The 21,646-nt window shown below is 44.4% G+C and overlaps 1 protein-coding gene across 1 annotated transcript in view; it reads left to right on the plus strand.

Moving 5' to 3' along the window:
• LOC124727359 (kinesin-like protein KIF12) overlaps positions 1 to 21,646 on the plus strand; it is a 300,689-nt gene that overhangs the window by 230,941 nt on the left and 48,102 nt on the right. Inside the window, exons 8-10 of the mRNA XM_047248469.1 lie at positions 2,358 to 2,462; positions 11,159 to 11,302; positions 20,717 to 20,753. Coding sequence (XP_047104425.1) covers positions 2,358 to 2,462; positions 11,159 to 11,302; positions 20,717 to 20,753 — 286 coding nt within the window. The remainder of the gene's footprint in view (positions 1 to 2,357; positions 2,463 to 11,158; positions 11,303 to 20,716; positions 20,754 to 21,646) is intronic.

Below are 21,646 nucleotides of genomic sequence, written 5' to 3' on the forward strand. Positions count from 1 at the left end.
TCATGGAGACGGTTGCGAATGGTCCTCGCCGATACCCCAGGAGCAACAGTGTCCCTAATTTGCTGGGAAGTGGCGGTGCGGTCCCCTACGGCACTGCGTAAGATCCTACGGTCTTGGCGTGCATCCGTGCGTCGCTGCGGTCCGGTCCCAGGTCGACGGGCACGTGCACCTTCCGCCGACCACTGGCGACAACATAGACGTACTGTGGAGACCTCACGCCCCACGTGTTGAGCAATTCGGCGGTACGTCCACCCGGCCTCCCGCATGCCCACTATACGCCCTCGCTCAAAGTCCGTCAACTGCACATACGGTTCACGTCCACGCTGTCGCGGCATGCTACCAGTGTTAAAGACTGCGATGGAGCTCCGTATGCAACGGCAAACTGGCTGACACTGACGGCGGCGGTGCACAAATGCTGCGCAGCTAGCGCCATTCGACGGCCAACACCGCGTTCCTGGTGTGTCCGCTGTGCCGTGCGTGTGATCATTGCTTGTACAGCCCTCTCGCAGTGTCCGGAGCAAGTATGGTGGGTCTGACACACCGGTGTCAATGTGTTCTTTTTTCCATTTCCAGGAGTGTAGATAACATTCCATCAGAATTTCTAAAATCATTGGGGAAAGTTGCAACAAAACGACTGTTGTCATTGGTGTGTAGAATGTGTGAGTCTGGCGATCTGGCGATATACCATCTGATATTCGGAAAACGATCATTCACACAATTCCTAAGACTGCAACAGCTGACAAGTGCGAGAATTATGTAATCAGCTTAACAGTTGATGTATCCAAGTTTCTGACAAGAATAATACACAGAAGCATGGGAAAGAAAACTGAGGATGTGTTAGATGACGACCAGTTTGGCTTTAGAAAAGGTAAAGGCAATTCTGACATTGCGGTTGGTAAAGGAAGCAAGACTAAAGAAAAATAAAGACACATTCATAGGATTTGTAATGTACAATATGTGCACGAGCCAAGATGGGATAATAAGTGGACGACCAAGCACGAAGTACTTGGATTAAAAAGGATGTAAGACAAAGTTGTAGTCTTTCGCCCCTACTGTACAACCTGAATATTGAGGAACAATGATGAAAATAAAAGAAAGTTTCAGGAGTGGAATAAAGATTCTAGGTAAAAGGATATCAATGATACGATTCGATGATGACATTGCTATCCTGAGTGATCCACCTGCCGAATGAGTACACAAATGGACTGATAGTAAATCGAAGAAAGACGAAACTAATGAGAAGTAGGAGAAACTGGAACAGCGAGAAACATCAGAATTAGTATTCACGAAGTAAATGAAGTTAAGGAATTCTGATACCTTGACAACAAAATAACCAATGACGGAAGGAGCAAGGAGGACATAAAAAGCAGACTCGCACTGGCAAAAAGGGCATTCCTCGCCAAGAAAAGTCCATTCGTATCCAACGCAGGCCTTAATTTGAGGAAGAAACTTCTGAGAATGTGCGTTTGGAGCACATCATTGTATGGCATTGAAACACGGACTGTGGGAAAACCAGAGCAGAAGAGAGTCTAAGCATTTTCAGCATTGGTCTCTGGCGAATGTTGAAAATAAGGATTGGAAAGAGGAGGTTCTGCAATGAATCGGAGAGGAAAGGAATAAGAGGAAAACACTGAGAAGGAGAAGAGACAGGATTGTAGGACATCTGTTAAGACGTCCTAGAGGCAGCTGTGGAGGGCCAATACTCTAGAGGAAGACAGAGATTGGAATACATCCAGCAAATAATTGAGGACATAGGTCAATGTGCTATCTGAGATGAAGAAGTTGGTCAGAAGACTGATGACCCAAAAAAAATTCTTCCGATTAGCTGTATGTAAAAATTAGTGAATTAATTAATTGCGTGAAAGTTAGCTCTCCACTGGATATTTTTAATAAGGTGGTATGACATCGCACATACTGCACTTGCAATTTTCTTCAGCGACTGTAACATTGCGAAGGATTTTGGACCTCTGAGTTCGTCGACTAACAGTTTAACTGGTCGTTGCTATTGGAGCAGTTGAGGAGAAGATCTAGACAGGCAAAGCACACACCGTAGGCCCTTGAATGCTCACACCAGGTATAGAGAAATCACTTACTGGTAAATTTCGGCACTAGTGAATACGTACATTCCTATGTCTTTATACACGTAATCAGAACAATCAGAGATAGACGCTGATTCTTCCGAGACTCAATAACGGTACAAACTGTTCATGCAACTCGCGGTGCTAGTCGTTAGTCGAAAATGGGCAAGAGAGTACACGACACTGCAATTGGAGATACTTGTTGACTATAATGCGACACACTCGAGACTACTTCTCCGACAGTTGATCAAATCTCTTCACTGTCGCTGTCTGTTTCAGATCGCGTGCATCTCGCCGGCGCGGTCCAACGTGACGGAGACACTCAACACGCTGCGCTACGCCGCCAGGGCCAAGAAGATCCGCACGCAGCCCATCGTCGTCATGGTGCGTGGTTGATAAGTCCGCTCACCGCTCTCTGTTCTCGAAGTGCCTGAGCTGTCTATACCAGGTCGCGTTTTGAGCTTTCAGCCTTCATCGTTTGAGTGAAAAACTGACACGTTTGTTGACACAAATGCAATTTAAAAAAATGTCTAGTGGCTGTATTTTTTCAAGTCCGCTATTATCACAGATAAAATAAACTTTTTGTCTCTATACATCCTCGAAACTACAGGTGAAAGTAAAAATTTTCATAAAGTACGTCTTGTTGTACACCATGCGCTCCATTTCAAAAGTGTTTATCAACCTGGTATTCGGACATACAACCCAGAAGTGCCGTCTGAGATGTATGTACACTACTGGCCATTAAAATCGCTACACCAAGAAGATGACGTGCTACAGATGCGAAATTTAACCGACAGAAAGAAGATGCTGTGATATGCAAATGATTAGCTTTCCAGAGAATTCACACAAGGTTGGCGCCGGTGGCGACACCTACAACGTGCTGACATGAGGAAAGTTTCCAACCGATTTCTCATACACAAACAGCAGTTGATCGGCGTATCCTGGTGAAACGTTGTTGTGATACCTCTTGTAAGAAAGAGAAATGCGTACCATCACGTTTCCGACTTTGATAACGGTCGGATTGTAGCCTATCGCGATTGCGGTTTATCGTATAGCGACGTTGCTGCTCGCGTTGGTCGAGATCCAATGACTGTTAGCAGAATATGGAATCGGTGGGTTCAGGAGGGTAATACGGAACGCCGTGCCGGATCCCAACGGCCTCGTATCACTATCAGTCGAGATGACAGGCATCTTATCCGCATGGCTGTAACGGATCGTGCAGCCACGTCTCGATCCCTGAGTTAACAGATGGGGACGTTTGCAAGACAGCAACCATCTGCACGAACAGTTCGACGACGTTTGCAACAGCATGGACTATCAGCTCGGAGACCATGGCTGCGGTTACCCTTGACGCTGCATCACAGACAGGAGCGCCTGCAATGGTGTACTCAATGACGAACCTGGGTGCACGAATGGCAAAACGTCATTTTTTCGGATGAATCCAGGTTCTGTTCACAGCATCGTGATGGTCGCATCCGTGTTTAGCGACATCGTGGTGAACGCGCACTGGAAGCGTGTATTCGTCATCGCCATACTGGCGTATCACCCGGCGTGATGGTATGGGGTGCCATTGGTTACACGTCTCGGTCACCTCTTGTTCGCATTGACGGCACTTTGAACAGTGGCCGTTACATTTCAGATGTGTTACAACCCGTGACTCTACCCTTCATTCGATCCCTGCGGATCCCTACATTTCAGCAGGATAATGCACGACCGCATGTTGCAGGTCCTGTACGGGCCTTTCTGGATACAGAAAATGTTCGACTGCTGCCCTGGCCAGCACATTTTCCAGATCTCTCACCAATGGAAAACGTCTGGTCAATGGTGGCCGAGCAACTGGCTCGTCACAATACGCCAGTCACTACTCTTGATGAACTGTGGTATCGTGTTGAATCGGCATGGGCAGCTGTACCTGTACACGCCATCCAAGCTCTGTTTGACTCAATGCCCAGGCGTATCAAGGCCGTTATTACAGTCAGAGGTGGTTGTTTCTGGGTACTGATTTCTCAGGATCTATGCAGCCAAATTGCGTGAAAATGTAATCACATGTCAGTTCTAGTATAATATATTTGTCCAATGAATACCCGTTTATCATCTGCATTTCTAATTGGTGCAGCAAATTTAATGGCCAGTAGTGTATGTACACAAGAACGTATTTCATACACGAGAGTACAAAAAAAGGAGTGCTAATGCACAGCGCACGTCTATATAAAACGACGTGCCAATTAGGTGTAAATTCCTTATGATGATTATAAATGACATTAGTCTAGAAAAATGGAAGAACCCCATTGAACAATAAAAATTTAATTACAACCCAGTATATACCCATGCATCGATGACCACGGTGTGCTCCCTTACCTAGTTGTATAAAGAAATTGTGTTACCTCTGCTGTACACAGATCGTCGCTTTTACACGTCAAGATTTTTGGAAATTCGATATTGTTATTCTTGCGTTAATTTAGCCTTTTGTTACAATTCTGATGCTATAACTAGATCAGTGTTGTAGAAATGTAGAACTTATGACAAGGTCAAGGACACAACAACAATCATGGGCACCTACACTTCATGTGTGAGTCTTCTGCCATGTTTTTATTTATCCTGTTTTGTGTGTCGCCGCAGATTTTTTAATCTCCTTGCAAACGCCAACACAACATGAGAGGGACGACGGGGAGGGGGGGGGGGGGGCGGGAGGGGACTATGCGAACTATTGCTGCTACGTGCCACCACCTGCCACTTGGAATAACATATCTGATTTCCCTTTCAAAGACACATGGATATCAGTAGGCTCTGACTGTACGCACCGAATATCACGAAATTGTTATCTAATATTTAGCAGTGTCCGTTTTTTTAGCTGTACTACGCAGTGATGCAATGTCCTTCAGGCATGCACACATGGCAACCGCGAATACGATTAGGCTTCAGCTGCACAACTTATTGGTGACATATCAAAATTTGTGCCAGAACTGGACTCGAACCCGGTTTTCCCGCTTTACGCGCGTGGTCACCTTAGCATCATTAGCTGTCGGAGGATGCGTGCATGTTTGAAGGACACTACATAGTACAACGAAAAACACACGCTGCAAAATATTATTACATGTCTATTCAGGACGCGAAAATTATAAATAAGTCTCTCCCTGTGCGGAATGCGCAGAAGCTGTGCGAGTGTAGGACATGAACACACGGTGATATATGGGGGTTTGGCACGGTCCGGCAGGTGTTCTCGGATAGTTAAATTGTTAAGGCGACCGCTCCCGTAAAGTGGAAAATCTGGGTTTTCATGTGTCACCAATACATTGTGCCGCTGAAGTCTAATCGTATTCGCAATTGCGTATACATTTCTTCTGTAAATTTATCTCTTGTTCGCTCCTGATGTCACTGTGCTGCCTCATCTCCAACCCTGCGAACCAGTACCTGTAAAGTCTCATTTCAAATTGGACAGGGAGAGAGAAGTGGGGGAGAATGTAGCCACCAGATTGTTATTCACAGATTGCCGGCCATGGAAAGGACGTAGTAATTGAGAAGGAAGTAGGACAGAGGTAGCAGCCTACTTCCCACTTTATTCAGTTCGTACATTGAGCAAGCAGTAAAGAAAACTTGGAAGATAATTGTAAAATTTAATCTCAGGAAGAAGAAATTAAAAAGTAAGATATGCCGTTGATACCGTAATTCTGGCGGAAAGAGCAAATGACTTGGAAGAGTGTTAAACAATATGGATATGATCTTTGAATTAGGTTATGAGGTAAACGTATAAATTTATGAAAGTGTAATAGAACATATGCGAACTAGATCACGTGCTACTGAGGAAATTATATTACGAAATGACACACTAAAAGTAGTAGACGAGTTTTGCTATTTGAGAGGCAAAATTTTGATGATGGTCGACGTAGAGATGATATAAAATGTAGACTGGCAATAGTCGAGATAAACGTTCGTAAAGAACATAAATTTTTATCGGCAAATATAAATTTAAGTATTAGGAGTATTTCTGAAATTATCTGTCTGGAGTGTAGCCTTATAAGGAGATGAAACTTGGACGATAAATACTGTATACTATACGCAAGAAGCTTTTGAAACGTGCTAACGATCATATAGGTGGACCTGATATCTAATGGAGAGGCACTGAATCTAATCAGGGAGAAAAGAAATTTATGACACAATTTAACAAAAAGAAGGCATCGGTTGATAGAACACATGCTGAGACATCAAAGAATAGTTAGTTCGGAAGTGGAAGGAGATGTGGGGGATAAAATTATAGAGGAAGACCACCAAATGAATGCACGTGACTGTAGTTATTCGGAAAAGAAGAGATTAGCGTGGAGAGCTGCATCGAAGCAGTCTTCGGACTGGAGACAACAACAACAGACCGTAACAACCACACAGCTAGATTACTGTGGCACTTTTAAGTGGGAGTTTCGGATTATGATTACGTAAGGTACAAGTACAGGGTGGGCCAGAAGTCACGATCTTAATCTTTTTGTATCGAAACAAGAAGCAGCATGAGAGACGAACAGGAACATGAAACGACTCCAAAGTTCTAGCAGATATTGTATTTAACAGAAAAAGAATGGAATAACACAGAAGCCAATGTTCTTGCACACTTCTTGCATACTTCAAACTCTCTCTGTGCGCTGCCAATCATTCTCGGCACACAGTTGCATTCGCTGCCATGTGCTTCTGCTTGTCTGACGCAGCATGCCGGGAGTGATTATTCTCAGGATTTTCTTTCGCCAAGATACAAAGTTTTCGAGATCAGGAACTGTAATACACAGCACATTCATCTGTCATCATAACCTTACCGTTAAGCTGCTATAGTTGGAAAAGATGCAAGTAATTGTTCGTACGTATCACGCAGCGTCTTCATAACATGATCACTTAATTCATTGATGCTGCCGAGTCGAAATGAACGGTTGCCTTCTTTTCTTCATACAAAGATTTACGGAGGTCCTGGAAATGTTCATCTCAACCGATCGCTTCCTTTTCAATTTTTCGGATGAACGAAGCAATGATGCATTTATGCGTTCGTGACTTCATTATCGTTGTCATATTTCTTGAGTCTTCCGCCGCACGGTGTATCTGCCGCAGATCCAGTTGAAAAGGTTTTTCTTTCCAGTTTTCGAAGACTAGCCTTCTTTTGGGTTTCTTCCCGAAGCGATTAAAAAAGTTTTCCCTAATTTCATCATATGTCTCACCCGTTCGTTCCTTTACGTGCAGCCATACGCTAAGAAAAAAATGTTCTTCGGTTGTAAATCTACTCGTATCCGCCACTGTATGACGACTGTTCGGAAAGTAAGGCCCCCTCGGGCGCGAAATGGAAAACACGGTGAAAATCCCATGAAGTTTTGCACAGATGTTTTGGCCAATGGCTCTAGTATGCCCGTCAGTGCCCTTAATTGCCCCCCTCCCCCCCCTGATGTTCATCTCTTCTCACATTAACCGCTGGCTATGAAAACAGCTTTTTGGGCACAGACAACGAGCTGTAGATCAGCGCAGAGAACTGGCGGAAAGCACAGGCGGCTGCTTTCTACGATGAGGATATTGTAAAGTTGGTACAACACTACGCCAAATATCCAAGTCCAGTCGCCGACTACGTAGAGAAGTAGCAGGAAGGTGTAGATAACTGTTGCATATAAAATATTTTTGTTTTTCACAGTGGTTTCCGTTTCGTGACCCATCGCATCTTACTTTCCGAATAGTACTCATGGCATACATATTTATAACAGTATCATCTAGGTGACGAAACAGAACACGATCACAGGCCGTAGTATTCGCCAGAACCACCTGAATCTACACACATCAAAAAAAGTTTTGCATCACCCCGGTTCCAACAACTCTTGAAGACCGACGTTGACTGTGGATATTGTATCACAGACACAGTCCCTTTGACTGTTCAGAGATGTCACTACAACCGCCTAAAGATGTAAACAACCATGCATGAGCATCGCCTATTAGACGGAGGGAGTCTGACAGCTGAACAGTTCCAGTCATTCCACCAGTGACGAGGTACACGGCTAGTGTTGCCTGTAGTTCAACCACGCCTAGATGGGCAATACCGCGATTCGATCGCCTCTGCATTGTTACTTTGGGCCAGGAAGGGCTCTCAACTCGGGAAGTGTCCAGGCATCTCGGAATGAACCAAAGCGATCGAGGAGATTCAGAAAGACATGAACTGTCGATGACATGCCTCCCTCAGGACGCCCAAGGGCTACTACTGCAGTGGATGACCGCTACCTACGGATTATGGCTCGGAGGAACCCTTAGAGCAACGCCACCATGTTGAATAATGCTTTTCGTGCGGCCATACGACGTCGTGTCACGATTCAATCTGTGCGCAATAGATTGCATGATGCGCAACTTCACTCCCGACGTCCATGGCGAGGTCCAGCTGTGCAACCACGACACCATGCTGCGCGGTACAGATGGGCCCAACAACATTCCGAATGGACCGCTCAGGGTTGGCATCACGTTCTCTTTACCGATGAGTGTGGCATATGCCTTCAACCAGACAGTCGTCGGAGACGTGTTTGGAGGCAACCCGGTCAGGCCGAACGCCTTAGACACACTGTCCAGCGAGTGCAACAAGGAGGAAGTTCCCTGCTGTTTAGGGGTGGCATTATGTGGGGCCGACCTACGTCGCTCGTGGTCATGGGAGGCGCCGTAACGGCTGTAGTACACGTGGATGCCATCCTCCGACCGATAGTGCAAGCATATCGGCAGCATACTGGCGAGGCATTCGTCTTCATGGACGACAATTCGTGCCCCCATCGTGCACATCTTGTGAATGTCTTCCTTCAGGATAACAACATCGCTCGACTAGAGTGGCCAGCATATTCTCCAGACATGAAGTCTATCGAACATGCCTGGGATAGTTTGAAAAGGGCTCTTCATGGACGTAGTGACCCACCAACCACTCTGTGGAATCTAAGACGAATCGCCGTTGAGGAGTGGGACAATCTGGAGCAACAGTGCCTTGATGAACGAATACAGGCAAGCATCAATGAAAGAGGACGTGCTACTGGTGTGTACAGCAATCTGGACCACCACCTCTGAAGGTCTCGCTGTATGGTGGTACAAAATTAATGTGTGGCTTTCATGAGCAACAAAAAGGACGTAAGTGACGTTTATGTTGATCTCTATTCCAATTTTCTGTACAGTTTCCGAAACTCTCGGAACCGACGTGATGCAAATCTTTTTTTTGATGTGCGTATATGTTAGTTGTATATTTCCCGATCGTGGCTTCTGGCCCACCCTGCAGAAGTGGACCAATTGGAAAAGTTGGTGACACACTTGAAGGTGAATTCAAAATGACGTGTCACTCGCTGCGACCATCAAACTCGATAGCATTATCTACAGCTCAGTTGGATTGTTCCATTGCGATATTTGCTAAGAACTGGTTTACTTGATGCTCAGTTTATGTCGACCTCCCATGTTACGCCATTTTATTGTAGCAAATCATAGACCAAGACGACGTACTTCTGACAGCTCTTCAATTCACTGACGACCAGAAACACGATTTCTTTTCTTCGTCCCAGCCAAATGATGATACGAAAACCATCCCATACCCCATTTTACCTTAAGAACTGTGAAACTGAATCTGACACTTTAACCGCGGTAGCTAATTGCTCAAAATAACGTGTGGACCCATATCCGTCTACAGTTGCCTCTCCGCCATCTCTCGCTGCAATCATTTATCAACCAACATCAGCGAGCTGTTCCTCAGCGGTAACAGCATGCTTCAAACCAGAGGTCTCCAAACCTTTTTCTCATAGACACTGTTTTGTGTAGACTGCCTGTCGTTCATACGTTGAATTTTTGTGAAGTTATGAACTTCAGATGTGTTTTTGACAGATGATACGGTGCTACAGGGTTAACTGTAGAAGTGTAGAGTGAAAAACGTCAAATAACATGTAAAGTTTCGTGCATTTATTACTGTAAACGATATAAAATGCAAACCTAGTAAAATTAATATATAAATGCTTTTAATGACAGGGAAAACCTAATACTTCATTAGCATATTTTTAACTTTTGGCTTCAGTGCACTTGGTTTAACCGCCAATCTCCTCAGTCAGGGATTTGCAGTATGTTACTTATATATAATAAGATTGATAACCGCGCTGAAACCCCTTTCCACGTAGTAAAAGGTAGAAAAGATACCACTAAAGTGGTTAAAGAAATAATTTACATACTTTTCTCCGGCACTGCTAATCAACGTGACATTCACTCACTTTAGCTTGTATGGTACCTAAGTATAGTCTGCTCTCAAAAAGATGAACGAGGGCACGCTAGTTCTGCATCGGGAAAAGTCCGTAGAAGCCGACAGACTTCAGCTCGCTCATTTTTTGTGTCCGACCACTGCTAACCTCTGAGATATAATTCACAACCTTGCGTATATAACCATTGCGAAGTAGTTTTGTGCCGTATATGCTATGTAGCAAATTAATACATCGGTTGATGCGCCAGACACTCTTTCCACTCCTCGGAGAATGGCAAGAGGTGGTACCCTACGGAGTGGAGCTAGAAAAATAATTAATAATCAACAGAACTAAAAACCAATCCAAGCTGCAAATATTTTACTTTTTATTCATTCGATGACTAGATTCGGGCCGAGACACAGTTTCAGATCAACATAACAAAGTTGAAAATGGCATTTCCGAAGATGTTGAAAAGAGTGCACTGTACATTTACAGTGCTGGAAGTTCATCATTAATGATGCCAGTGAATGTTGCGATCAGAAGACTTACTCCACCATCTCTCTTAGTGGACGAGGCAAACAGTGGGGTATACAGAAGCAAGCTTCAACTCTATGAGAGGAACTGAGAGTTTTGCTCGATCTGCTTAAATGAGGTCCTCTCTCATGGACCCAGATTTTCATTAGTTCACCTACAACTTATTTATTCATTTTATTTTTGTCCTCTGACGTGAAACCTTGTAGATTTGAATCTATCCATGAGGTTTGATATAGACCACTTTGGGAATCACTGCTTTAAATGTAATGCGGTCCAGTAACTGTAATTTTAATTGCCAGCAGTTTAATAAATGACGGAGAGAGATACAGAGAGAGTGTGTGTGACGTCACGTTGCAGGACCCTCGCGAGGCGCTGATCCTAAGCCTGAAGCGGGAGGTGGCGTCGCTGCAGGAGGAGAACGAGCACCTGCAGCACGCGCTGCACCTGCACGCCGCCGCCGCCGCCGCCTCCGCCGCCGGCTCCACGGCAGCCGCCGCCAGCGTCGCCGCCACGCTCGCAGGTCAGCAGCTCCAGCCGATACTCTCACACCACCTCATTAGTTCAGCCTCATTAATTCAGCCTCGTAGGCACAAGCCTGATACCGCTGATAGCCAGAAAGCGGCAGCAGTTATAAGTGAATGGGGGAGTGCATATGCATTCGCAAACCCAGCAACGGCTGCCGTCAGATTGCGACGGATGCAGCCGCTTTACAGGTGCAACTATTCACTGAACGAGTGAAAAAGTTTCCTCATATATGGGACACATCTCGCAAGGAGTATCACGACAGGATTAAGAAGAGAGCCGCGTGGTTCCAAATGTGTGTAAAGTTTTGTGAAGGAGCCGCCTTTTCTGACGTTCATACAGTTCCAGCGTGATTGTATACTCAGCGATCGCACCTGAAGATGGTGGCCAAATAGATGGCCGCAATAGTGAAGTGAAGACGATCATATCCATCAGCATATTCGTAAAGAGTATAAATATCTTCCCTGTGAAACAGCTTCTAACGCAGATTCGACGCATTTGGAGGTCTCTTCCACGTGAATCCGCAGAAAACTCGAGCATGCCTCTGGGATGCCAAGCAATTATCGACGCTGCGGGTGACTGAACGTAGTTTCTGGTCGAACGCATTTTTCTACTGAGGAAAACTCGAGCATGCCTCTGGGATGCCAAGCAGTTATCTACGCTGCTGGTGACTAAACGTAGTTTCTTGTCGAACGCATTTTTCTACTGATTAACCCGAGCACAATCTTACTTAATAGACTGTGTGCGTTAAACAGTTAACATCAAAGGCATATCATGAAACAAAGAATCATTGTTAAGATTTGCTAACAGGACACTACTTGCTGCAACCCTGTTTGAATGGTGCACGTTACCTGCAACTCGCTCGAGATGTGCTGCCACAGTTGCTGTAAGCTGTACCTCTTGTTCGCTAGAAGGTGTAGTTTCAAGGCGACTGTCCACCATCCCCTCTCACTTTATGTCCGTGAGCACCTGCGGGATACGTACCGTCACTGTTGGATTGGAAGAGGAGGTCCTGTCCCTTGCCCAGTCCCATCGCCACATCTTACTCCTATGGATGCTTTTACTACAGTGTTAATTAACAAAATAGCTCTGAGCACTATGGGACTTAACATCTGAGGTCATCAGTCCCCTAGAACTTAGAACTACTTAAACTAACTAACCTAAGGACATCACACACACCCATACCCGAGGCAGGATTCGAACATGCGACGGTAGCAGCAGCGCGGTTCCAGACTGTAGCGCCTAGAACCGCTCGGTCACAAAGGCAGGCGTTACTTAACAGCTTTGGTGTATGAAACCGCAGTAGAAACCGAAGAGGAACTGGTTGGTTGGGTCCAAGTTGCCTGTCCCATTCTACAGCAAACAACATGCATATTTAAGTGAGTACAGATGAATTTAACTGATACATAGATCCTGGATGTCACTGCTCTGAACAGTTGCTATGTGCTCATGCTATCCATCCCTGGTGCATCTGTCACAGAGATGCCATCGAATGATCACTGTGGTCTCCTGATTGATCCACTCTGCTGTTACTGCTTTCCTACTGACACACAGTACTTCCCCCCCCCCCCCCCTCCCCAACCACCTTCTTATACTGGAGGATCCACCTCTCGTTGATCAAATAGTATTTCAAACAAATAACAGAGCCGTGTAACTTTTATGTATATTTTCGTAGTTTTCCATTTTTGTTTGATGTTTCTTTTTCAAGCTGCTGTTAACTTTGGTATATTTTTACCGCCAGGTAACTTCATAGTGCCCATTGGGGCCATATTAGCTGAAATAATGTGTTCATTTCCAAGTAAAACAACAGCCCACACAGGAAGATGACATCCTTCAAGAAACACTGCTCTGAGCAGCCAGAAAATTTGGCTCCAGCGCAATTTTTCTGTTTAGCAAAAGTGGCAAAAAGCAGATTTCAGGGTACTTGGCGGCTCAACACAAAAGTTTTGTCTCAAGTACAGATGGTGTTGAGGATCAGTGGAAAAAGTTCAAAACCATCGTACAATATGCATTAGATGAGTATGTGCCAAGCAACACCGTAAGAGATGGTACAACAACCGAGTTAGAAAACTGCTGCGGAAGCAAAGGGAACTTCACAGCAAACACAAATATAGCCAAAGCCTTGCAGACAAACAAAAATTACACGAAGCGAAATGTAGTGTGAGGAGGGCTATGCGAGAAGCGTTCAATGAATTTGAAAGTAAAGTTCTATGTACTGACTTGGCAGAAAATCCTAAGAAATTTTGGTCTTATGTCAAAGCGGTAGGTGGGTCAAAACAAAATGTTCAGACACTCTGTGACCAAAATGGTACTGAAACAGAGGATGACAGACTAAAGGCCGAAATACTAAATATCTTTTTCCAAAGCTGTTTCACAGAGGAAGACTGCACTGTAGTTCCTTCTCTAGATTGTCGAACAGATGACAAAATGGTAGATATCGAAATAGACGACAGAGGGATAGAGATACAATTAAAATCGCTCAAAAGAGGAAAGGCAGCTGGACCTGATGGGATACCAGATAGATTTTACACAGAGTGCGCGAAGGAATGATCATATAAAGTTGATCGTCGGTAAAGCAGATGCCAGACTGAGATTCATTGGAAGAATCCTAAGGAAATGCAATCCGAAAACAGAGGAAGTAGGTTACAGTACACTTGTTCGCCCACTGCTTGAATATTGCTCACCAGTGTGGGATCGGTACCAGACAGGGTTGATAGAAGAGATAGAGAAGATCCAACGGAGAGCAGCGCGCTTCGTTACAGGATCATTTAGTAATCGCGAAAGCGTTACGGAGATGATAGATAAACTCCAGTGGAACTCTGCAAGAGAGACGCTCAGTAGCTCGGTACGGGCTTTTGTTGAAGTTTCGAGAACATATCTTCACTGAGGAGTCAAGCAGTATATTGCTCCCTCCTACGTATATCTCACTAAGAGACCATGAGGATACAGTCAGAGAGATTACAGCCCACACAGAGGCATACCGACAATCCTTCTTTCCACAAACAATACGAGACTGGAATAGAAAGGAGAACCGATAGAGGTACTCAAGGTACCCTCCGCCACACACCGTCAGGTGGTTTGCGGAGTATGGATGTAGATGTAGAACAAAGGGTCACTCATTCAATGTACGCGACACTGTTGAAACGTCAGGCGATCAGTGTTACAAAAAGGATTTTCCATTGGCCACTTCCTGCTTCTAATAATAATTTTACTGTCCTTCAAAGAATGGCTTCTAGTCTGAGCTTTTAAAAGTTTATTTCCAGTAAGTGCTGGATAATATCTGTAGTCATGAAAAATTATCAACCGCTATGCCAACAAATTTGGCTCCAGCACAAACCGCTTTCGACGGATAACAGGAAGTCCAATACGTCCTCTCCAGGACTGACAAAGTCAGCCCCCTTCCTCCAGATACCAGAAACTGGGCCTTCAGTCTACATGGTTCTGAGCACTATGCGACTTAACTTTTGAGGTCATCAGTCGCCTAGAACTAATTAAACCTACCTAACCTAAGGACATCACACACATCCATGCCCGAGGTAGGAGTCGAACCTGCGACCGTAGCGGTCACGCGGTTCCCGACTGAAGCGCCTAGAACCGCACGGCCACACCGGCCGGCTAGCTTCAGTCTACAGTGACCAAAAAGAACCATTCAATGGACTGGGAATGATATGATGCAGTATGTTCAGTGTAATCACTCGGTATTGGCGTTTCTCCTGACACACCAAAATGCTACATCCATTTTCTGCATTTGAAACATGTTCTCATAAGAAATACAAAATACTTACCTCAAACTTTGCATTGATATTGTATTTATTCTATTTTGTACAAGGGCAGGGAAGCGGGAAAAAGGTCATTGCATCCGGCTTATAGCGACAATGTGCAGGCGGTCTAACGTGCTGCCGTTAAATGACACAACAGGAAATTACGTAAATAAAGAGAATGTATTTCAGTGTTCGGTATACAAGGGGAGCTCCTGGGGTTAGAAGTTACCAGGTTTAGGCCAGACTTGGAGGTCGAACGACTAATTGAAATGGGCAACGGAATGGGAGGCGGTTCATGCTAACTTACGTTGGTGGTCGGTTGTGAAACGCAGAACCAGAGGCTCTGCCTCCTGAGGAAGACGTCTTTTCTGCTCGAGGTCTGGATCACAAGAGAGAGAGGCAGCTGTACTCTGCACTGCGGAACGCTCCAGCGTTCACACACGTGACCTGTATCCCACGCACGCTATTGGCTAAAACCAATGGCTTGAATTCGCTAGCAGTTTCAGCAGTCTCTTGTCAGCAGCTTTAACTGGACAAGACTGCCTCAGTTCTGAAAGACAGGCAACTTGTGACACGTACGCACAGCGCAAGTTGGTCCGTGAGAAAACTTGTAAAGATTTGACTGGGCCTTTGAAATAAATTTTTTAAATCGGTTCCCTAAAATAGTCCTTGACTGGCTGCCACTCTGTACGATTTCATGTGTGGCTCTGTTTTGGCTGAGATTCAGCTCATAGCTTTTACTTGACTTCTAGAAAACACTGTACTCATACGCTAGGTGATATAAGGGAATATTCAAGATACATTGCCTGTTTGTACGGAAGTGTGACCTCCCGTTCATTTACCAATCTTTGTTGGCAGCATGTCGTTGTTATCTGTCTCTAGTCTTTAAGAAGTGGGTGTTATCGCACAGAGCAATCTCAACACGACTTCTCCCTCGCGCGGCCAGGAAAGATCGATACACTGTTCTTAGAACAAATTACTGCACTCTAACTAACGACTTCCTCAGATATCAAGAGCAAACAGACGAGTGTCAGCGAGTCTAACTCATTGCTTTCTTTCATAGCCTATGATTTCAGTAATGAGTTCGTTGCAGAAACGAGTCTGTATCATCAGGGCCCCTTCCTTTTAATAGAACTTGTTGAACCAGACAAACCCTTTTGATAATTGCTTTATTAACGAGACTGTTTAAATTTGGTTTACAGATGGAGTAAAGAATGATAAGTCTTTTAGTCTACGAAGGTAAACACTGCACTATAAAGCTGTGATCATATCTTTTAACATTTCCCAGAATTCACTAGTAGAGTAACATATTTTTATTTATTTTTCCTTAGTCGTTCGGTGAATGTTGACTGATCGATGGTTAGTTTACTTACTAGCATTAAATTTTTACGCATTGGTAAACGAATTGCACCTCCTGTGGGGTTGGCAGCAGTTCCTAAAACACCACCAGTCAATAGGGCAAAGTACGAGGACGAGAAAGTTTACTCATAAGTACAGCAATTTCATTGCATATTTTATTGTTGCAGTTACACAATAATAACAATAATAATAAGTACATTGCAAAATTTTGAAACATCTGCAGAGACGCAGGCGACTGCAATAGTAAAGTAATTTTTACTAGTGTAGAACATGTGCCTCATATCTTCTTGAAAACCCTGTCGTGAGGAAACTTTTGTGGGTTGACAGTCACGCTGTCTGTCACAACAGTGTCGTTCATTTGGGAACTTTTGACACTGTGTGACGAAGGAAAGCTATGACACATTATTCAAACACTCACAGAAATGATGGCCAAAAAAACGGAAGTAATTGACAGCTTCAGAACATTTTTAATTTCTTCCATTGAGTTGTAACAAATGAAAAGTGCGAATACAGTTTTACCTCAAACCAGTAAATAAACATTAGAACAGGAAATGTATTCGCAAGACCAGAGGAGTGTCCAAATTGGGAAGCACGGACAACGATCGATCTGAAGTGGGCTATTGCATAGGTATTGGGCTGCGTGCAATGAAGAGTAGAGGTTGACGTCGCTGGTCAAAACAAATATTTCTTATTGACAATTTTTCAAATCATCTACTTCACCGTCGCTCCGATTAGACAACGTAAAGGACGTCCCCTATACGGACAGGAATCAGAATACAAGTAGTAAATCGTATATTCAGAAAGTCGGTGGATTCCGAAACAACATTATACGACAGCTGTGCGTCAGGCATCCATCAGTGTTTTCCAGAGACGCTCTTCAGGACTTGATGAAATGGCTGAAAGGATTCGACCGTGGCACCAAATATAGCAGCTTGGACGACATGAGGGGTTTGGCAAATGAGTGCTTTTACTTCGACGGCACAGTCCAGCAGTGGTTCCAGAACAATGAGGAGAAGCTCTATAGCTGAGAGAAATTCCGATCCGAACTGATGGAAACGTTTGGCGACAAACAGCAGCTAGTCCACTAACGGAAGAACAATCGAATAAAAGGGCCCAGGTCGTGGGGAAATGATGTAGTCGTGGACACACGTGCCGCATCGTAAATCCGAATACGACAGAAGCCGCCAATGTCTCACACTTGATAATGAAGTCGCAGAGGACATGTACCAAGCTCTTCTGGTAAATTACGAAGAGGTACTACCAAATACCGAATGTGGTCCCTATGGTAGTTCTAGAAGACCACCATCGACTCGCCACTCCTATACACAATATAGTAAGGGAAGAGATACAGCAGTGTATGGCAGCCAGAAACGTCTGATTGAATTCAGAAGATTTAGCAGCCATCGATGTATACCCAATACGTCAACAATTAATTAAAAGAGTTGAAGAAGACGTGTATCGATCTTTAGCACCAATCTCCGCCACTAGTTGAACGCGCCACGAAAACTGGAGACGGCCAACTCTCAATTATACGCCGCAGCCATCAAACGACAACCCAGCATCCGACCAATGCAAGTACAACCAACTCCTCCGTCTAGTATAACGCCCCACAGGAGAACAGACATTTGGAGGACGGAGGAAAACACGCCGATATGTTTCCACCGTGGACACCTTGGACACGTTGTTCGCTGTTCCAGAGAAAGAAGACGAGTGTTCAACAACTATAACGCCGCAAGACTTCAATCATCCCAATAGTCCTATTCACGCCAGTTAACTGCAGGCGATTATAGACGAACTGTGTGACGAAACCCATCGCCTATCTTGGACGACATAATTCCTCAACACGCCACAGCCGTTCCTCGTCGCTCTACATTGGTACCAGCCACTGACGTAGCCGCCGGTTTCTGTAAAACTGAATGGGGCGACTATCTATGGAAGAGGGGCCGCCACAGATGGACATCCTCCATGGACGACAGTTACCAACAGTCAGGAAATCTTATCGACGTCATCATCGTCGGCCTACCTGTCCAGGCGCTAACTGACTTAATGGATTATTTTTCTATAATGCCGAATGCTTATCGTCACCAGTTAAGAAGACTATATTCCCTAATACGACGGCGATTGTGCTGATGGTCGAGATGGAAAATACGTCCAGTCAACAGGAACACGTATTGCGAGAATTACTATTAATGTTATTCTCGGATGGGCCTTGTTGCAGGCATCACAGGCAGCCATAGTTTGTGGAAGATTAGTGCCCCATATTGGCGAACCTATTCTTACAAGCAAGCGTAACAAAGATTGCTCTTGTCGGTTGTTTGCCGTAGAAAGCGTTGTTATACCATTGTTAACAACGCGATGAGTTCACGGTCGTCAGTCTAGAAGCTCAGTTAAACTGAGAAGCTTTTGTCGATTGGAAAATAATAATAATAATAATAATAATAATAAAAAGAAAACTACTCATGCTCGCAAAGGAAATCTGCATACCAGCGATGATCTTAAGCATTGTAGGTGGTCAAGGATAACACTGGATCACCAGTTGTCAGGAGCAATCACAACTCATCGCTAACAGTACGCCGTAGCAAGAGCCGAACTAGTCCAGGAAGGGCAGTTCAGTGCCATCAACGAAGAACCGTGCTCCGCTACTACTTCAGAAAACGCAGTGGAGGAAGTTACTACACAGGCCTGGTCTGACTGGGAACAACGTCGGCGAGTTGCCTGCAGTTGACTGGTGTGAATAGGACTATTGGGATGATTGAAGTCTTGCGACGTTATAGTTGTCGAACACTCGTCGGCGAGTGTCCTGCACCAATATTCAGGTGCTTTCAATATCGCTGCGGTGAAAAGATAAACCAAGCAGCCCACGGTAAAACATTATATCAACGCTGGGAATCATCCTGCAATTAGGCTGCTGTTGTATCGTGCGTCGCCATCTATACGACACATAATTCGGGAGGGCGGCATGGTGTTTCTGCGTCGACTACCGACGACTGAAAAATCTCACGCAAAAAAAATTACATTGACTGTCGTGCATTGATGATAGTCTAGACTACTGAGAGGAGTAAAGAATTTCTCAACCACAGACTTGAAGACAGGCTACTGGTAACTTGAGACTGAGATTATGACCTCTGGACTGTGTAACACACCAGCCATCTTCGAGTATATGATAGACAAACTGCTTCGACACCTTAAACGGCCGAAGTGTCTGTACTGTCTAGATGACGCTGTCGTTTTTTCGTAGATATTTGAAGATCATCCAAGCTGCCTGACAGCCGTGCTGAAGCGTTTTCGGATGACAGGTCTGTGCCTGAATCCAAAAAATTTCCTCTTCGTCGCCCAAGAAATAAATATCTTGGGCCACCTAATTAATCGCTATGGAGTCCGTCGCGATCCAGAGTAAATAAGAGCAGTCAGAGATTTTCCGACTTCTCGACACAATCGCGATGCGATTCGTAAAGTACTTCTGTACCAAGACACGACCCCTGCAAGAACCACTACAGAGAGACGCCAAAGTTTCTTGGAAAAAGTTGCAGAAAAGGTCTTACCTTGTCCTTAAGGAGGTGCTAATATCTTCTCCAGAGCCAGAGTTTTATGACAATAGCGGTCTCGCACAAATTCAGGAAGATGTTGAAAAGATGACAGCTTGTGCTTCCAATGTAAGGTTTAAGTCTGAGGTGAAGTACTCTACAACTGAGGAATAGTGCCTTGCAGTTGTATTGGCCATCAACAGGAATCGTTTGGCAGAACACAACAGCATAGATGAAATCTCAGTCATGGTTGCATTAAATGGCATTGCTGCGGAGCAGTTGGAAGATCAGTCACTGCTGAATACAATATAATTGTTGAATTAGGAGATACTGGCCATAGGAGAATTCAATTTAATAAACGGAGCATTGTCTTACAGGACCTATGATCCAAGGGACTATGCTCAGTTAATTCCTTGATGCTCCAACAACTGGTCACCCGGAATTCCTGAAGACTCTAGACAAAATCAGGTACATTATCATTGGTCATATCTCCACTGAGCCATTAGACACTATGTGAGCCACAGTAAGGAATGCCAGCATCGGAATCACATGCCGAAATTAGCCTGTAAGGTATCTAACACCAATTCCACCTGCAGCAGCGCCTTTCCACCGGATTGGAAAAGGCCTCTTTGGTAGGTTCTCGAAGTCGACAAACAGCAGTAAATGGATAATAATCTACATTGACTAACTCACCTGCTACGTCTGTCACCAAAGCTTTTCTCACTGCCGAGGCTCTGGAAATTACAAAGTTCCTTGTAGGTTACATCGTTTTGAAGCACAGAACACCCGTCTGATGATCTGCGATCGTGGAAAGGTTTTCCAGTCAGGACTAGTATGAGAATATCGCGTTGCAACGCCACCCACAGAATGAAAACTCCCTACTTCCACGAACGAATGGCCTCACAGGACACTTCAATAAGACTTTGGCATATATACTCTCGAGCAATGTTGATGTCAAACAGAGGCCGACGTCGCGAGGCCGATATGACAATGGCTATACTGTTCCCACGAGGATTACTAAACTTTACTGCTATTAATGATTACTAGCAGCATTATTCACAATATATAACTGCTAATATTTCCGACAGTGAAACGATTTGAATGGGAGAGGTTTCACACCTCCAATAATCAATCTCACATAAGCCCATTCATAAATTTAGAAAGTAACCTTTCTTTATAAAATGGGGGTCTGAAGTAGCAGTGGCTATTTCCCCACTTCTGCTGTCAGCGATAGTTTGAATTACCTCTCTATCGAAAGACTGAAAATGTAGTTGAGACACCTGTGAGCATAACAAAGCGGTTGTAATTTGTGTTCTAAAACGAGACCTCGTACTGAAGTACATGGCAGTTTGTTACAGTTCTCAATATCGCACTTCTAATATTTTCACACTTGCCTCATTACTACAATATTTAAAGTCAAAAGAAGAACAAATGTAAATTAAGTTACTGTAGACTGTTTTGTTGTAAAATTAATGTAAAATTAAATGCCTAAGAAACAGAATATATCGATGTAAACTGAATTCCTATCGCAAGAACAAATTACAATGGTAATACCCGTCTTGTAGATAGTACTGTCAGACATCACTAGATCGTGGCACAATCAAAATCTCAAGAATTTGACAGAAATATGAGTGCAAACTCTTATTTATTGGTTAGTTGTCGTTTTACATATGACATGT

The sequence above is a fragment of the Schistocerca piceifrons genome, chromosome 1, assembly GCF_021461385.2.
Source record: "Schistocerca piceifrons isolate TAMUIC-IGC-003096 chromosome 1, iqSchPice1.1, whole genome shotgun sequence".
Classification (NCBI taxonomy): domain Eukaryota; kingdom Metazoa; phylum Arthropoda; class Insecta; order Orthoptera; family Acrididae; genus Schistocerca; species Schistocerca piceifrons.